Source organism: Pteropus alecto, unplaced genomic scaffold (genome assembly GCF_000325575.1).
Source record: "Pteropus alecto unplaced genomic scaffold, ASM32557v1 scaffold52, whole genome shotgun sequence".
Lineage (NCBI taxonomy): Eukaryota > Metazoa > Chordata > Mammalia > Chiroptera > Pteropodidae > Pteropus > Pteropus alecto.
The window spans coordinates 1583886-1598193 of record NW_006433941.1 but is presented as its reverse complement, the minus strand read 5'-3'; the positions used below and the strand labels follow the sequence as shown (position 1 = coordinate 1598193).

The window sequence follows — 14308 nt, the reverse complement described above, 5'->3', positions numbered from 1 at the left end:
CTATAAGAAAAGCTAAGAAGTTTTCTGCCCTCATTAAAAGCTAGATTTTAAAATATCACTTTTTTCTTCATATAAAACTATGTTATCATTCATCTGTTTAAAATTTGTATCTTTTACCATCAGGATATAATCCAAGTCCCTTATTCTTTTATTCAACAGACATTTAAATACTATTAGTTGTCTTGAAGATCCTTTGCTGGTGAAAGAGAAGCTATAGTCTGCTATCATGGAGATAAGCCCAGTGCTAGAGAATGGCAACAAGCAAACAGATATACATACATAAATATAAACTGTGGCAAGTGTAGTGAAGGAAGGGGATTGGATTCTCTGAGCTGAGCTAAAATAAGAGCAGAAGTTCATTTAGATTGGGGATTGTTCCAATAATCTATTATTGCATATTAAGCTATCCCAAAATTTAGTAGCTTAAGGCAAAAGGCAGTTAGAATCTCTCTCAATTTCATTGGTTGACTAAGCTCAGCTAAGTGGTTCTTCTGTTCCACATGATGTTGACTATAGCTGCACTAGGCTGCGTGCTCTGAAACACCCAAGACAGCTGACTGATATGGCTGTCAGTTGAGGCTGCCTGTCTGCTGGGAGCTCAGCTGAGACTGTTGACCAAAATGCTTACACATGATCTCTCCGAGTGTTTTGGGCTACTCATGGCATAGCATCTGGGTTCCAAAGGGGAGCATACCAAGACTGAGTAAGTGTTTTAAGAGAGCGGAAGCAGAAGTGGCCAGGCCATTCAAGGGCTTGTCCTAAAATGGGGCAACCCTGTTTCTGTTGTATTTTATTGGTTAAAACCATCACAGGCCTACCACCAAGTCAGTGTGGAAGAGATCTAACCAAGAGTGCAAGTACCAGGAGGTGTGGCTCCTTGTGGTAACTGTCTACCACAGGCAGTTGGAGAAGACCTCACTGGGGAATTCATGCTGATGAGGGGTGGGGTGGGTAGGTTGAGACTTGAAAGAAGAGTATAAGTTAGCCAGGCAAGAAGTTGGGAGAAAGACATTCACAAAGAGAATGTAGCTCTTTCCAGGGACTGAAAGAAGACTATTGTGGCTGAAACATGAGGACCAATAAGAAGTGGGGATAAAATGAAGCTGGGTATGGAACTTCCACGACAAATTAAGGAGTTGGAATTTATCTGAAACATAGTGGGTGGCTACTTAGTATTTTTAGGTGGAAGAGTACACAATCTAATCTGAGTTTTCAAAAGATTCTGCAGATAGTTATGAACAGAATAGATTGGAAGGAGCAAGAGAAAATGTGTGGGAGGCATTGCAGGATTTCCTACACTTGCCGCTGTAGGAGTCAAGTAAGACAGGATGTCAGCTTGTACCAGGTGGTAGTGTCAGAGGAGATAGAAAAAAGTGAATGGACTTGGGAGACTTCCTGAAAGTTGTCTTGACAGGACTTAATGATGGACTGGACATGAGAAATGTGAAAGAGATGCGAATAGTGACTCCAAGTTTTCTAGTTTGAGCACTCCCAAGCAGGTGAGATTAGGAGAGATTTAGTAAAGATAACAAAGAGTTCAATATGGGGCATGTTTTTATTTGATATGGAGACACCCAAATAGAGATGTCAGGTAGGCAACTGAAAAACTGTTTTAAGCTCAAAAGCAGCTGGGCTGCTGTTAATGTGCCTATGATAGAATCTTCTGCTTATCCCTCCAGACCATCCTCTCCTTTTCCCCCACGCATTCCATGCTACATCCATATTGAGTGGCCTGCAGTTCCCAACAGGCCATATTTATTCACATCTAGATCTTTGCACACAAATCTATCCTTCTGCTTCTCTACCACCCTCCCTTCAATTACCTGACTACATCTCTCAGATTTGTAAGTTTGATCCTACCCTTACTCTATCTTGTCCCAAATTAGGTTAGATACTCCTGTCTTGGTTTCCCACGGCACCTTGTTGTGGCCCTTATCACACTGCATTTGAGTTACATCTTCAGCTCCCCCCTCCTCCCATAGAACATGAGTTCCTTGAAGCAGGAAATGTGTCTCATTTAGGGTTGTGTCCCTAGCAACAATAGGCATTCGATTAATATTTATTGAATGAATCAACTGATCTCTGACTCCAGCCTCTTCTTGCTCCAATTCATATGGAATATTATATCCCAAATCAACTACTCTGAACATCTCTCCCATCAGATAATTGCCCTTCTCAAGAAGTTCCAGAGCCTTCCCAGTGTTTACTCCAACAGAGACTTGGTGTCTTCTATTATCTCTTCTCTTGCTAAATATATAGAAGGAGAAAGTATGCAAGGCCTAGATGTTTTGAGGTCAGAATTCCATGGAGGAACTGTAACAGCTTCTACACAGCAAGGGAGGAGCATTGGGGGCTGTAAAGGAAGACATAAAGCCACCTCAAACACTCTTACACAGGTATAAAGGCAGGGGCAGGATCTTCAGTGCCTTATATTCATCTTTCTCAGGAAACTATGCACTGGGGTCCTTTGGTCACTTTTAGTTCACACAAAAATAGACTGCTGGATGGGAACAAACACATCTCAAGCTCTCAAATGGGGAATGCAGGCTTTGTGACCATAGATGTGTTATGACAGCAGACGTTGTGCAATAACATAACAATTTTATAGTGTTTCACACCTGGTAATAATAAAAATGAATGAGGATGGAAAAATAAAACTAGATACCAGTGATAGAGGCTGTGGGTTTAGTCAAGCTTATTATAATTGAGAACATAATGGCCAGATGGAATCTTTAACCTTGGATGGCCCATCAGTGGACTTTAGGGAGTCAATTGTGTATTCAATTGTGAAGGATAAGAAAAAATAATTACCAGTTATATACAAAGTACTGGAAATATGTTGTCAAAGATTGAATCTAGAAGGTAAGATAAAATTAGGGATTTAAGGATTTTAGCTCTTTAAAAAAATCCCTCATGATATATAAGTCTATCATTTCCATCAGGCAGTTTCAAGAACACATTATAGGTGATGGCTTGGGAGGCTGCCTGATAAAAGAGGACTCTGAGGAGTGAGGGAAGCCAGGCAGATATGGCCACTCTTTGAAATGCTGTGAGATCGAAGGTGCCGGGTTTCCCTTAACTTGAAGGAGAGCCACAGTGATTAGGGCTGACTGCTTAGTAATTGACTTTATTGGTGAACAGCATGGTACAGAGGAAAATGTACCTGATTAGGAATCCAAGCTCTCTAGTTTTAAAGTGATACGAAGTCTCTTCTCAAACTTTCGGCTGGAAAGCTTGTTAAACCTTAAACCGAGTTTTTGATTCAGTAGGTCTGAGATGGGGCCTGAGAATTTGCATGTCTATCAAGTTCCCAGGGCATACTGATGAAACCCCTTTGAGAACAATGGCTCTCAGTCTTGGCTACCTGTTACAATCACATGGGAAACATTTACTGTATTTTACTATGTTTTATTTTTAATTTTTTCCAGTTTTACTAATTGACACTTAACATTGTGTAAGCTTAAGGTGTACAATGTGTTGATTGGATACATTTATGAATTGTAAAATGATGGCCACTATAGCAGTAGCTACTATCTCCATTGTGTCGCATAATAACCGTTTCTTTTTTTGGTGGTGAGGACATTAAAGATCTACTCTCTTAGCAATATTCAAATACATGATACAATGTTATTAGCTATAATCACCATGCTGGATATTAGATCTCTAAATTTGTTTACTTTATAACTGAAAGTTTGTACCTTTGACCAATATCTCCCATTGCCCCACACATGGCAACCCCCATGGCGTTCTTGGAATTCATGTGATAAACAGCACTTCCTCTAGGGGAGATATGTTCCTCCAGGGGACAGAAGCCCTCTCATCCATCTTGCAGTTTTCAGAGTCATATATGAAAGTTTACCCCAAATATTTGTGGATTAGTTGGAATGCGAATTGGACCTTTTACAAACTGAAAGATCAACCTGCTTTTAGAATCCCTTTGTTTGGTGTGTGTGTATGTGTGCATGCATGTGATTAGTTATTAAATAAAATATCGCTTTCTTGTCCATCCACAACACGTAATAAAACATAAAATTCTCCATAAGTTGGTAAAATATATTTTATTCGTTCATACAAAGAAATAGTATGAATTATCAGAATTTCATTTTCCTAGAAACATCTTTCTCTGTGTAAAATTAATTTGTGTTATACATAGGACAAAATACTTGATTTTTTTTGTACGCATTGGCTATTCTAACATCCAGGTTATAGAAGACACACTGCTAGAATTTGCACAGTATTTCAGATTACAGGGCTGAATGAAACTCAGTCATAAATTAATGTTACAAAAGTAAAAAAAAATCTAACCACACCTTTAAGTTTTACTGACCATCCTTTTTTGATAAACTGAAAAGATAAAAGACATTGACTTCTGTGTCAACATTTTATACATACTAAAATGGAACCTTCTATTTTCCTTTCTTATGAAAATGTCCTGGTAGGATCTGAGACTGTTTCTCCATAGGTCTAAAATGTATCTGTCACTCAAAATGACTTCCAAAGAGAATTCCATGAGAAGACACTTTCTCCTCCGTCATCCAATTAAATATTTATTACGCAGTCACTACACCTAAATACCTTTTCAGGTACCACCTACCAAGTTAACAGACTACTGTACAAATGCCTCAAAGAAAGCATGAAGTAATAGGAGGAACAATAAAAACCTCCAATTTTTTTTAATGTTTTTGTTTTTAACAAGAAAAGAAACAAAACCGAAAGGAATAAAGTACTCCAATGACTATCAGAGCTTTTCCTGTAAACTGGAAGAAACACAAAACATGTGCTAGGACAAAATGCCAAAATGTGAAATGGTGTCTATCTTCTAGCAGCTAAAAGTTAAGCTGGTGGCCTTGCAGATTGCTAGAACAGGAAGAAACCCAAGGCTTAATTTGATGTGTTGCCTAACCTCTCCAGGAAGAAGACGTGGGCTCGGGCTCTGTAATAACTATCACATGACGGGGTATAACCTTGGGGCCAAAGCTGTGTCCAGATCAGTCAGGAATTATAAGCTATTAGACCCCTATGAAGACATGCACAGGATGTTTGATTTATTTGTTTTATATGGAAAAACTTGCTCTAGTCCTTCAGTGTTAGTTATCGACATCTGCGCAGAGTCAAGGATTTGACCCAGAATAGAATCTGGCCCACTTCAGTGTTTATGACTAAATGATCCTCCTCCTATCTGAAAATTTCCTGTTTCAGTTTTAAGGCAGGGAATAAACAACTTAATCAAAAGTCATCCAGCTTGGAAAGAGGGCAGAGACTTGAGGAGAAGGAAAAGCGTGGGCATGTTTTTCAACCTTTTTGCTGCAAACCCTCCTCTGAGCTTTCCTGCGAGTCTCCATCATGAGCCAATCAGAGCATGAGAGTGGCCAGAAAGCAGACAAGGCAGAATGAGGTGGAAGACATGGATATTGACTTTTACTCTGAGCAATGTTATGCTATAACTGAAAAGAGGTGTTCTCAGTTTTATTTCAAATGAGTCTTCTGATTGAAAAAATGCATGACCAATTAGCACCCTTATGCAGATGTCTTTGATACCCAAGCAGCAAAAGGGGAGAACCAGGTCATGATTATGGCATTTCCCTAAGTATAGGTTCTACACTACTTGGTAGAGGCAGTAACAAAGCTAGGAAATAAATAGAACATCTCAGGAATGCTCAGAGCCCCCGTCCCCACCCTCCTACACAGAACCTAATAACAGTTTTGCTGCTAAGCATAACCTAGCTAGATCTGGGCTAAAACTTGTGGGTGAACACAAAACAGGTGATCAACAAGACATCATTTAAAAACCATTGACATCTCAGATCAGTTTCTAAAGATGAATTATATTTTCTCTTTTCATGTAAGTTTTCTTACTCTATTGAGCAAGTTATCCCTTACAAAATACAAAAGCGTCCTTTGTAAATATCATAACCCAACCATTTTGACAATAAGTATATCTTCCTACATATGCCTTGATGAATGTGTAACTGAAAGAACAATTCTTTTATGGTAGAATCATTCTGGTTTAAAAAGCATTCTGGTTTAGGATAAAGTGAATGTCATTATGTGATATTGCTATGTGTTACCCAACTGCCACTAGCTAGTTATCATAAAAGATTCCCAATTCCTCTCTCAACAGAGAGGTATGGGGAGAGCAATCTGCATTAGCAGCAACAATGCTGGCAACCCTTCTGCCAAGACCTGGCGAAAACAAGGGACAGCTGCACAAGTGTCAGGCTCAAGTGCTAAGTGCTTGCAGGCAACATGTGGCCAGCTTTCCCAGCCTGTCCTTACAAGGGCCACTCTTGGTACTCGCCATTTGGCTGTTGGCTACAATAGACCATGTTGTCAATCTGAGATGAGCTGGGAATTCCAAGGAGAAGAGTCCCAGACATCAAGCAGAGGGGCAAGAATTCCCTTTTTCTGCCGGGCACCTGTTTTTTTTGAGGGGTCTTTCTCTTTCCTTCCATTGAGGCTGTCAGCATACTGAGATGTGCCTCACATGGCTGACTCTGCACCTAGCAGCACCTTGGTAGACGATGATGGCATTGGATGCACCTGACCACTTTGGGTCTCAACACCTGGCACCCTTAGTTTGTGGCTGTGGTTCTGCTAGCCTAGGAGATTCTTTGGTGTGTCAAAGCAGAACTGTCTGCCTGGAGAACAAAGTGTGGTGCACTCTCATGCAAATTAGAAGAGACTGTCTTTATTTCTAAAGCAGCACCCAAGCATCGCATACACATGACCTGGGAAAGAAAGGGCTGACATTTGCATACATTTCAAGCTGGTTAATGGACTGGGGCAGAAGAAGATGCAGGGCTATCCCTCAAACTCAAAGTCTGAAGTAAGCGGACCCTGGCACACAGGCTCTAAAAGGATGTGGATATTCCTGCCAAGGCAGTGATTCCCCCATGTACTGAGCAGATGTGGGGGAAACTTAGCTTGGTAGTCTGGCATTTATGTCCTTGGAAATGGCATCACATTGACGAAGAAGCTGCTACATGAGGTCTCACCTTCAGAGTGCAGCACTGCTGAGGCAGCTCAGCACTCCTACGAGGTACACAGGCAGGAAGAGAAATGGAAGCTGGGATATGAGACCCAAGACACAAGGAGATGGCAAGTGAATTCAGACAGCGATCGAAGGCTGCATACCCGTAACAACAAAAAAATCTCAAGTTGTGCTTTTCTTCTTTTTAAATATAATGGGGAGAGGGGAGGGGGAATGGAAGCACCATCAATTGTAAGGAAAAAAAATATTAGAGTTAAACACTTTGGAATGTTAACAGATTATGAAGCTAACTCTCTAAAGAGTGTGGCTAGGCAGCTTAGTGAATTAATTGCTTATGAATTAAAAATAAATTATTATAAAATAGATTTCTGTACATTTTACATACATATAATCTCTCTCAATATATAAGCCAAGTGGTAAATTGCGTGGTCCCGATGCTTTCAATCCCAGCCAAAGTCGAGCCCAGTCATCTGGTAGAACTTGAGGTTGAAAGGCCGGTAGAACTCCCGCAGTCTCTGCACCACCTCGCGGTCGATCTCGGGGTGGGTCCTGCCCTTGGTCTTGCCCAGGCAGTGGGGTTTGCTGCTGCCCTCGGCCTTCTTCAGGCAGGGGAAGCCCTTGGTCTTGTTGAAGTAGAAGTGCTTGTCGGTGATGATCCTCTTGAGGCCCAGGAAGTCCTGCACGCGGCCCAGCTCGCCGGCCGGGTCGCTGATGAGGCGCTCCCCGCTCACGAAAAGCATCTGGCCGATGGGGAAGTGGCGCAGCCAGTGTTCCAGGTGCTTGGCGTAGATGCCGATCTGGATGGCGCTCCACGATGTGTCGATGAGGCCCGTGGTTCTGTTTTTGAAGGTCAAGCTCTCGAAGGTGGGAATGTCAGGCCTCTTGGAGAGCGTCTGCGTGTAGTCCGAGATGGCTCTGGTCACCGGGTCCCGCACCACCACGATGAGCTTGGTGTCCTTGGACATGGCCGAGATGCGCGCGGGCGCCTCCCGGGTAACAAAGTAACTGGGCGTCTTCTCCATGGTGATCTGCCCCTCCAGGGTTCGGGGCATCAGGTCCCTGAGAAAAGCAAACAGAGCAAACCTGGGTCAGAATATGATGCCTCTTTGATCACGCATTTCATTGTCAACACTACTAACACTATTAACCTTGTGATCCACCTCCCCCATCCCCCCAAAAATTGTAGAAGCATGAAAAAATGAAAGCAAGGTAATGTCCCATCTGAAGTTTGATGCCAGACACTATCTAACTAAAATGTAAAGGCACCTTCCTCATGGTAAAAACAGTAAGATACAGGTTACTCTAAGATCCTTTTGTAGATGTCACCTCTTCACTTATTTTTTAGGGTATCCAACTTTTAGACAGTCTCAAACATCTGATGTCAGAACTAAAGATGTTTGGCCTCTGGGTATGTGTCTTTCCTAAATAATAGCACCTGGGCCTCCCAGAGATTTTTCTGCCCATAGCCCTCCCTGCCTTTAGGTGCTCACAAACCCTGGATAAATGTGCTGTGGGCACATGTCACCCTGGCTCAGCCAAGCTGTACTGGCTTCATCACAGAGACCACTGACAAAACACCTTTCTTCCGAAAAGCATACCTGAAGACAACAAAGTATACAGCAGCCAAAAAATTGAATGAAATCAGATGAAGTATAAACTGATACAAACTTGCAAAGAGGAAATTCCCAAGACACAAATCTAGAAGCTTCCCCAAATACTTCAGATACCATTAAAAAAACAAAACAAAACACTTGTATGATACTATTGCAGCATTAATCAAGCAAAAGTATGTAGGCAAAATTGTTACACCCTACAGTGGCTACAGGCCATAATTGGACCAATATGCAGTTTTATGGTGACAATTAGCACTAAAAACAAAACAAAACAAAACAAAACAAAACAAAACAAAACAAAACAAAAACAAGAAAAAGAATCAATAATGTAAAACTGCCATATTTGCTCTCTGAGCCTCAGCATCCTCATATGCGAAATGGGAATAAAAGGGAATAATTCCTCCTACTTCATTCAGTTGTTAGGAGGTTTATAAAACTGAACCAGTTTTGCTTAACAATTAAGGAATATGGGCTTGGCAGTCAGACTGCATGAATTAAATCACAGCTCTGACACTTAGAAGCTGTGGGTTTCTTTTCCTCTTCTGTAAAAATAAAGGGGTTAATATCTACCTCGTGTGAGTTTAATGAGAAGTAAAACAATTAATGGTCATAATATATTCTGAACATGCATGACATATGGTATATATTTGATATACAGTCATTATTATAGTGTTCAACACACAGTTTATAGCACATGGTAGGACCAAGGTTGAGCACACACTCATGTATATACATCCAAAGGAGATGTGTTAACTAATTGGACACTCAGTTTTGGTCAGAAATGTACAATTTTCTTTTAGCTATGGGATAGAGATTTCTGATCAATTCTTACCTGGGCCCAAGAATTAAAAAAAAAGAAAAAAGAAAAGAAAAGAAAAAGAAAAAGAAGACAATTTCTACATCATTTTTGAGCAAATATTTACCTCTTAGTAGGATATTCTAAACTTCCAGCTTCGAATCATCCCTAATCAACTGAGACCACAAGTCCTGCATTGACCACAAGTATGGGAATGATGATACAAGCTCACTATCACTGCCCAGTGAGGGCAACTCCCTGGAGGGCGCTCCTTCACGGCTAGTAACAGAAGATGTTTTTCCTGAAGGAAGACTGCCTTGGCAGCACTGCAGCCACCCCTGGCTTAAGCTAAAGCTGGATTGACCCACTTTGTCCATTAACCACTTAGATTAATGTCGCAGTGCCATCAGGCTAATGAGATGGAGGATTAAAGAGAGTCTTGAATCTCAACTTATTTTGCATTTTACTTAAAAGTAGGTTGAGTCAGATAAAGTCCAAGTTTTCTTCCCCATGTTAAGTCATCTACAACTGGCTATAAAGACAGTCTACAAGAGCTCAATATTCAGAATCAAAGTGCTACCACGATGATTAAAGGAAACCCAACACCCAAAGTTGTTCAGAGCCATTGCCGAGGGGTGGGTTTGAGTCTGTCCTCGGAGTCTGTCTTACCCAGCATGGCCTTTTGAATCCAAGCCACTGGTTTGTCTCTCAGCATCCCCACCCATTAAGGTATGTGATCCTGCATAGGTCACAGGTCAGTTAACCTATCCATACCTCAGTTTTCTCATATAAACCATGAGAAAAATGATGGCATCCACCACCTAGGGTTTTAGAGAACTATAAAGTTAACCTTGGTACCAAGTCCGGCAGCTAGTTGGTGTAGAAAATGTTATCGATGATCTTGGCAAGGAAGTAAGGAAGCAAAGTTTACACACAGGTCGTTCATGTGGTTCTACCCCAAGAGAGGTAATAGGGAAGACTCAGCTCCTGCAAGACACAGAGGTGCAGGGCACCAGACTCTGCCCTCGGCCTGATGCTCGAGAACCATCTCTGAACGTTTACTGCCTGTGTTTTCTCAACATCCTTAAAGAAGGGCCTGGCAGGAACTGAACATAACAGCTAAATGGGCAATTGCCAATAAGAAACCACATCATAGGACTGGTAAAAAGGACATGGTAGAACCTCATTATCCTCCAGTCCAAAGGCAAAGCCTCCTTAGCCATAAACAAAGAGTCTCTGAGCTGTGGGCAGATTTCCTGTGCTTGACTGCCTGCTGGCCACCCAAGCCATTCTGGGGTACCAGCTCCAGGGGACCCTTCTCCCCAAGACAGTCTGTGTTTGCACAGACATGTCAGAAAGCATTCAGAGACCTCAGGACTTTTCTTCATTATCACGATAATAGCCAGGGAGCTACTGCTGTGACACCAAGACTCCTCGGCCCTTGTCCACTGGAGGCTCCACAGCCACTCTCCCCTTGGTGTGCTTGGCTGTAGACAATGAGTTGCCGATGTGCGAGATGTACAACTAAGCTTTCCATCATTTCAGCAAATGCTTCCTGAATCCTCTCTGCTGGCTTCCAGGGGTGCTTCTGTGGCAGGTAAAATGAAGCAGAATTTGCCATCCCAAAATATGCATCCTTGACATAAGGATTATTTAAGGCTGATTATTTTTAAGAAATAACAGACATAGGAAAAACTCTGAAAACCTAAGTAAAACTTATCATTTGTAAGAGACATTTACATTAATAAAGGAAATCTCCATTTGTAAGGATGTCTACCTCTCTGTTCCAGGAAGAGGACAAGACTAAATTTTTAGAAACTCTCATCAATGGAGAGGCATGGATTTAAATCTGCACAACAACCTTACCCTTGTTCCCTGTGTTTTTCCTGGTTACCTACCATAACTGGCCTTCCTCATGCCCCCAAATCTTTCTTTTGTCTTTAGCTGGAGATAGAATTAAGGTTATGGCTTGGGCCATTTTGGGGTGTTGCTCAGTGTTCCTGGGTCTCTCCCGTGTGTACTGGAGGTATATATGTTAATTTTTTGTTTGTTTTTCTCCTGTTAATCTGTTTTTTATTGCATGGAGATCTCAGTCAAGACCCCAAAAACGTAGAGAAAAAATTATTTTTCATCCTCTACACAGGCACTGGGCTCAGAGGGAACTGGCATCTCCCCATTACACCCCTGGGTGAGAGCACAGCACAGATTAAGAGGCATGTGGACAGCTCCTGGCAGAGACTCTTCTGGACAGCCTTTCTCCACGTCAGCCACTCTTTTCTCACTACTCCCACTCCCATCCCCTGGTCCTGGAGCTAACCGCTTTTCATTCTCTTCCTGGATCCACTTACTTCTTCTCCTCCCTTCACTGGCCACACTCTCCTGGCCTCACACTCAAAATGTCTCTGAGCACAACAGTGACTGAGAGAAGAAAGTTTGAGGATGTGGCTGAGGTCGAGACACTCATGTGAGCCCTTGCATGCCCATCCCAGCAGTAGATCCTCCTGAGCCAGCAGAGAGATTGCAGGTTAATTGAGCTGCTTATTATGAAAGCCAATTTCTCAAACTGATAGTCATAGGTAATAATTATACAGAGCTTGGAACTTGCAGAAGAACTTTCACAGATATTATCTGACATAATCCCTCACAACAAGCCTTTGAGATAAGTACTGTAGTTCCCAACTTACTCATGAAGAAACTGAGGCTAAAGGAGAGAGGGTGACTTGCTTGGAGGTGGGTCACTGGCCTGTAGGTCAAGAGTTGGGACCTAGAGTCAGCCCCTGGTATGCTTCCTCTCCCATTCGTCACAACCTTTTCCTCATTGACCTCCTATGTTTCTTCTTAATATGGTGAAGAGCACATAGCACCACATACCTGTCCTCTCTTTAAATAGATACCTGTATTTTTTTCTCTTGTTCATAGATTAGGATCTTAATAATAGGTATTTCAGTGCTAGAATCAAATGACTGCAATCATAATTCTAAACTGAGACAGATTTCAAAACAATAAAGCTCTTAGGTTCATATACTCCCACTGTTAACTGCATTCTATGGGGCCTGAAATCTTAGCAATCATTGCAACGGTCACCCACTCCAGCACTCTCTGGCCCTGACCTCCTCCCCTCTTTACCATGTAGGCAAGAAGAGACACTTCTTTGGCACCTGGCATATATCACCAATGGGTACCTGAGAAGCTGAGGCGGCTGGACAGTATCTCTAGTGGAAGCCTGAGGAAGGCACATGCTCACCCCCATGAGAAGCATCTCCAGGACAAGTCTAGAAGTTATTAACTGGCGATACAAGTGACACCCATGACAGAAAACGAAAAAGATCCCACTTCTTCATTCAGTGAGAACTATGGGGCAAGGCAGGCTTGTCACCCCATTCTGGCCTGGCGATGACAAGCTCAATAAACTTTCACAAACACCAGTAATCTCAAAGAGCGGGGCCACAGAGCAGGAACCCAAGACCAGGATGATTTGGAAGGGGCGTTTCAGGCTTTCAACACATTTGAGGATACACACAGAAAGTGATGGGCCGCCTCTGTGGCAGTTGGTCTCACCCCTGGTTGCATATTGAAGTCATAGGGTGCTTTGAACTAAAACGCCTGGGCCCTGCCTTAGACCACCTGAGTCAGGCCCGTGTGGTAGGGCCCCAACACAGAATCTTTTAAGACTCCAACATGCAGCCAGGATTGGAAATCATTAATCTGTGGCATCTGACATGTACTTCAGTCATTTATTCTGCTGATATCCGTGGGCACCTAAAAGGAGACGATGTGTAGGTATAGAAGGCAAACAAAAAATTGAGAAAACAATGTCGTGACTGGAACTGAAAGTTGTTCAGCTAATCCAAGACTTACTATTTGAGTCAAAGAACTACAGTTAAGTCTAGGGACTATGAGTCATACTCTCTCTGCTGAAAGTAGACCAGGTCCCAGAGTGAGTGAGGGGTATGCCCCAGTGGTCTACAAACTGCAGAGAACAAATACAACAACCTGAACAAATAAATACAGTCATATTTAATGAAAAGAGAAAAAAGAACATTTGTTGCCCTAAACACACACACACACACACACACACACACACACACAGTTATACGAATCGGACTACCAGCAAAACAAAATGAGGCAAACTGAAGCTAACAGACAGACAAGGGGACCTGTACTTGTGTGGTAATGAAAGACTCACAGATGCATCTAATTCTTTCATCATCAAAAGCTGGATAACATCAATATAAACAGAAGAAAGCAAAACAAACAGGTGAATAATAGTACTAGCACTAGATTATCTGATTTATGTTTTTGCCAAAGTTTGTGGCTTAAAGTGAAACTGAATTCTCTTTTAAAAAATCCCAGGAAATTAAAATGAATTAATGTCAAAAAATACCTTAAGGCCCTTTTCCCCTTTTCTAATCTTGAGACAGAGTAGATAAGGAGAATGGTCAGAATCAGGTGAGGTAGATAAGGATAAAGGGAGTCAAATATACAGTGACAGAAGGAAATTTAACTTTAGGTAGTAAATAAAATGAAATATGCATATGACATATTAACTGAATTGTACACCTGAAATTTACATGATTTTATTAACCAATGTCACATCAATAATTAAGAAAAAAAAAAAAAAAGAATCAGGTTTGAAGATCTGAAATCTCCAACCTCAGGTCGCAGAGTTCCCCTCTCCCTATGCCTTTGCTGACTAGAGAAGTCAGCTGAGGAGGTGAGCCCATGACCCACAGAGTCAACTTCCCACTCGGGACTGGCTGTTACAGGGCTTTGGAGAAGCACAGAGTTTACAACTGAACACCCGAAGTCTCCATGGGGCCCTTCTGTGTTACTGCTGGAGGTATACTATTAAAAACAAACCTCCAGGCCAAAATGAGTAGAAATTGAAATGAACCAGAGTGGATCTAA

General features: G+C 41.9%; 1 protein-coding gene across 1 annotated transcript in view; it reads right to left on the bottom strand.

Annotated features, from left to right (window-relative positions):
• Positions 1-4039: 4039 nt before the first annotated feature.
• The window catches only part of HS3ST3B1 (heparan sulfate-glucosamine 3-sulfotransferase 3B1), a 41267-nt gene continuing 30998 nt past the window's right edge, over positions 4040-14308 (bottom strand). Inside the window, exon 2 of the mRNA XM_006908398.3 lies at positions 4040-8050. Coding sequence (XP_006908460.1) covers positions 7432-8050 — 619 coding nt within the window. The 3' untranslated portion in view covers positions 4040-7431. The remainder of the gene's footprint in view (positions 8051-14308) is intronic.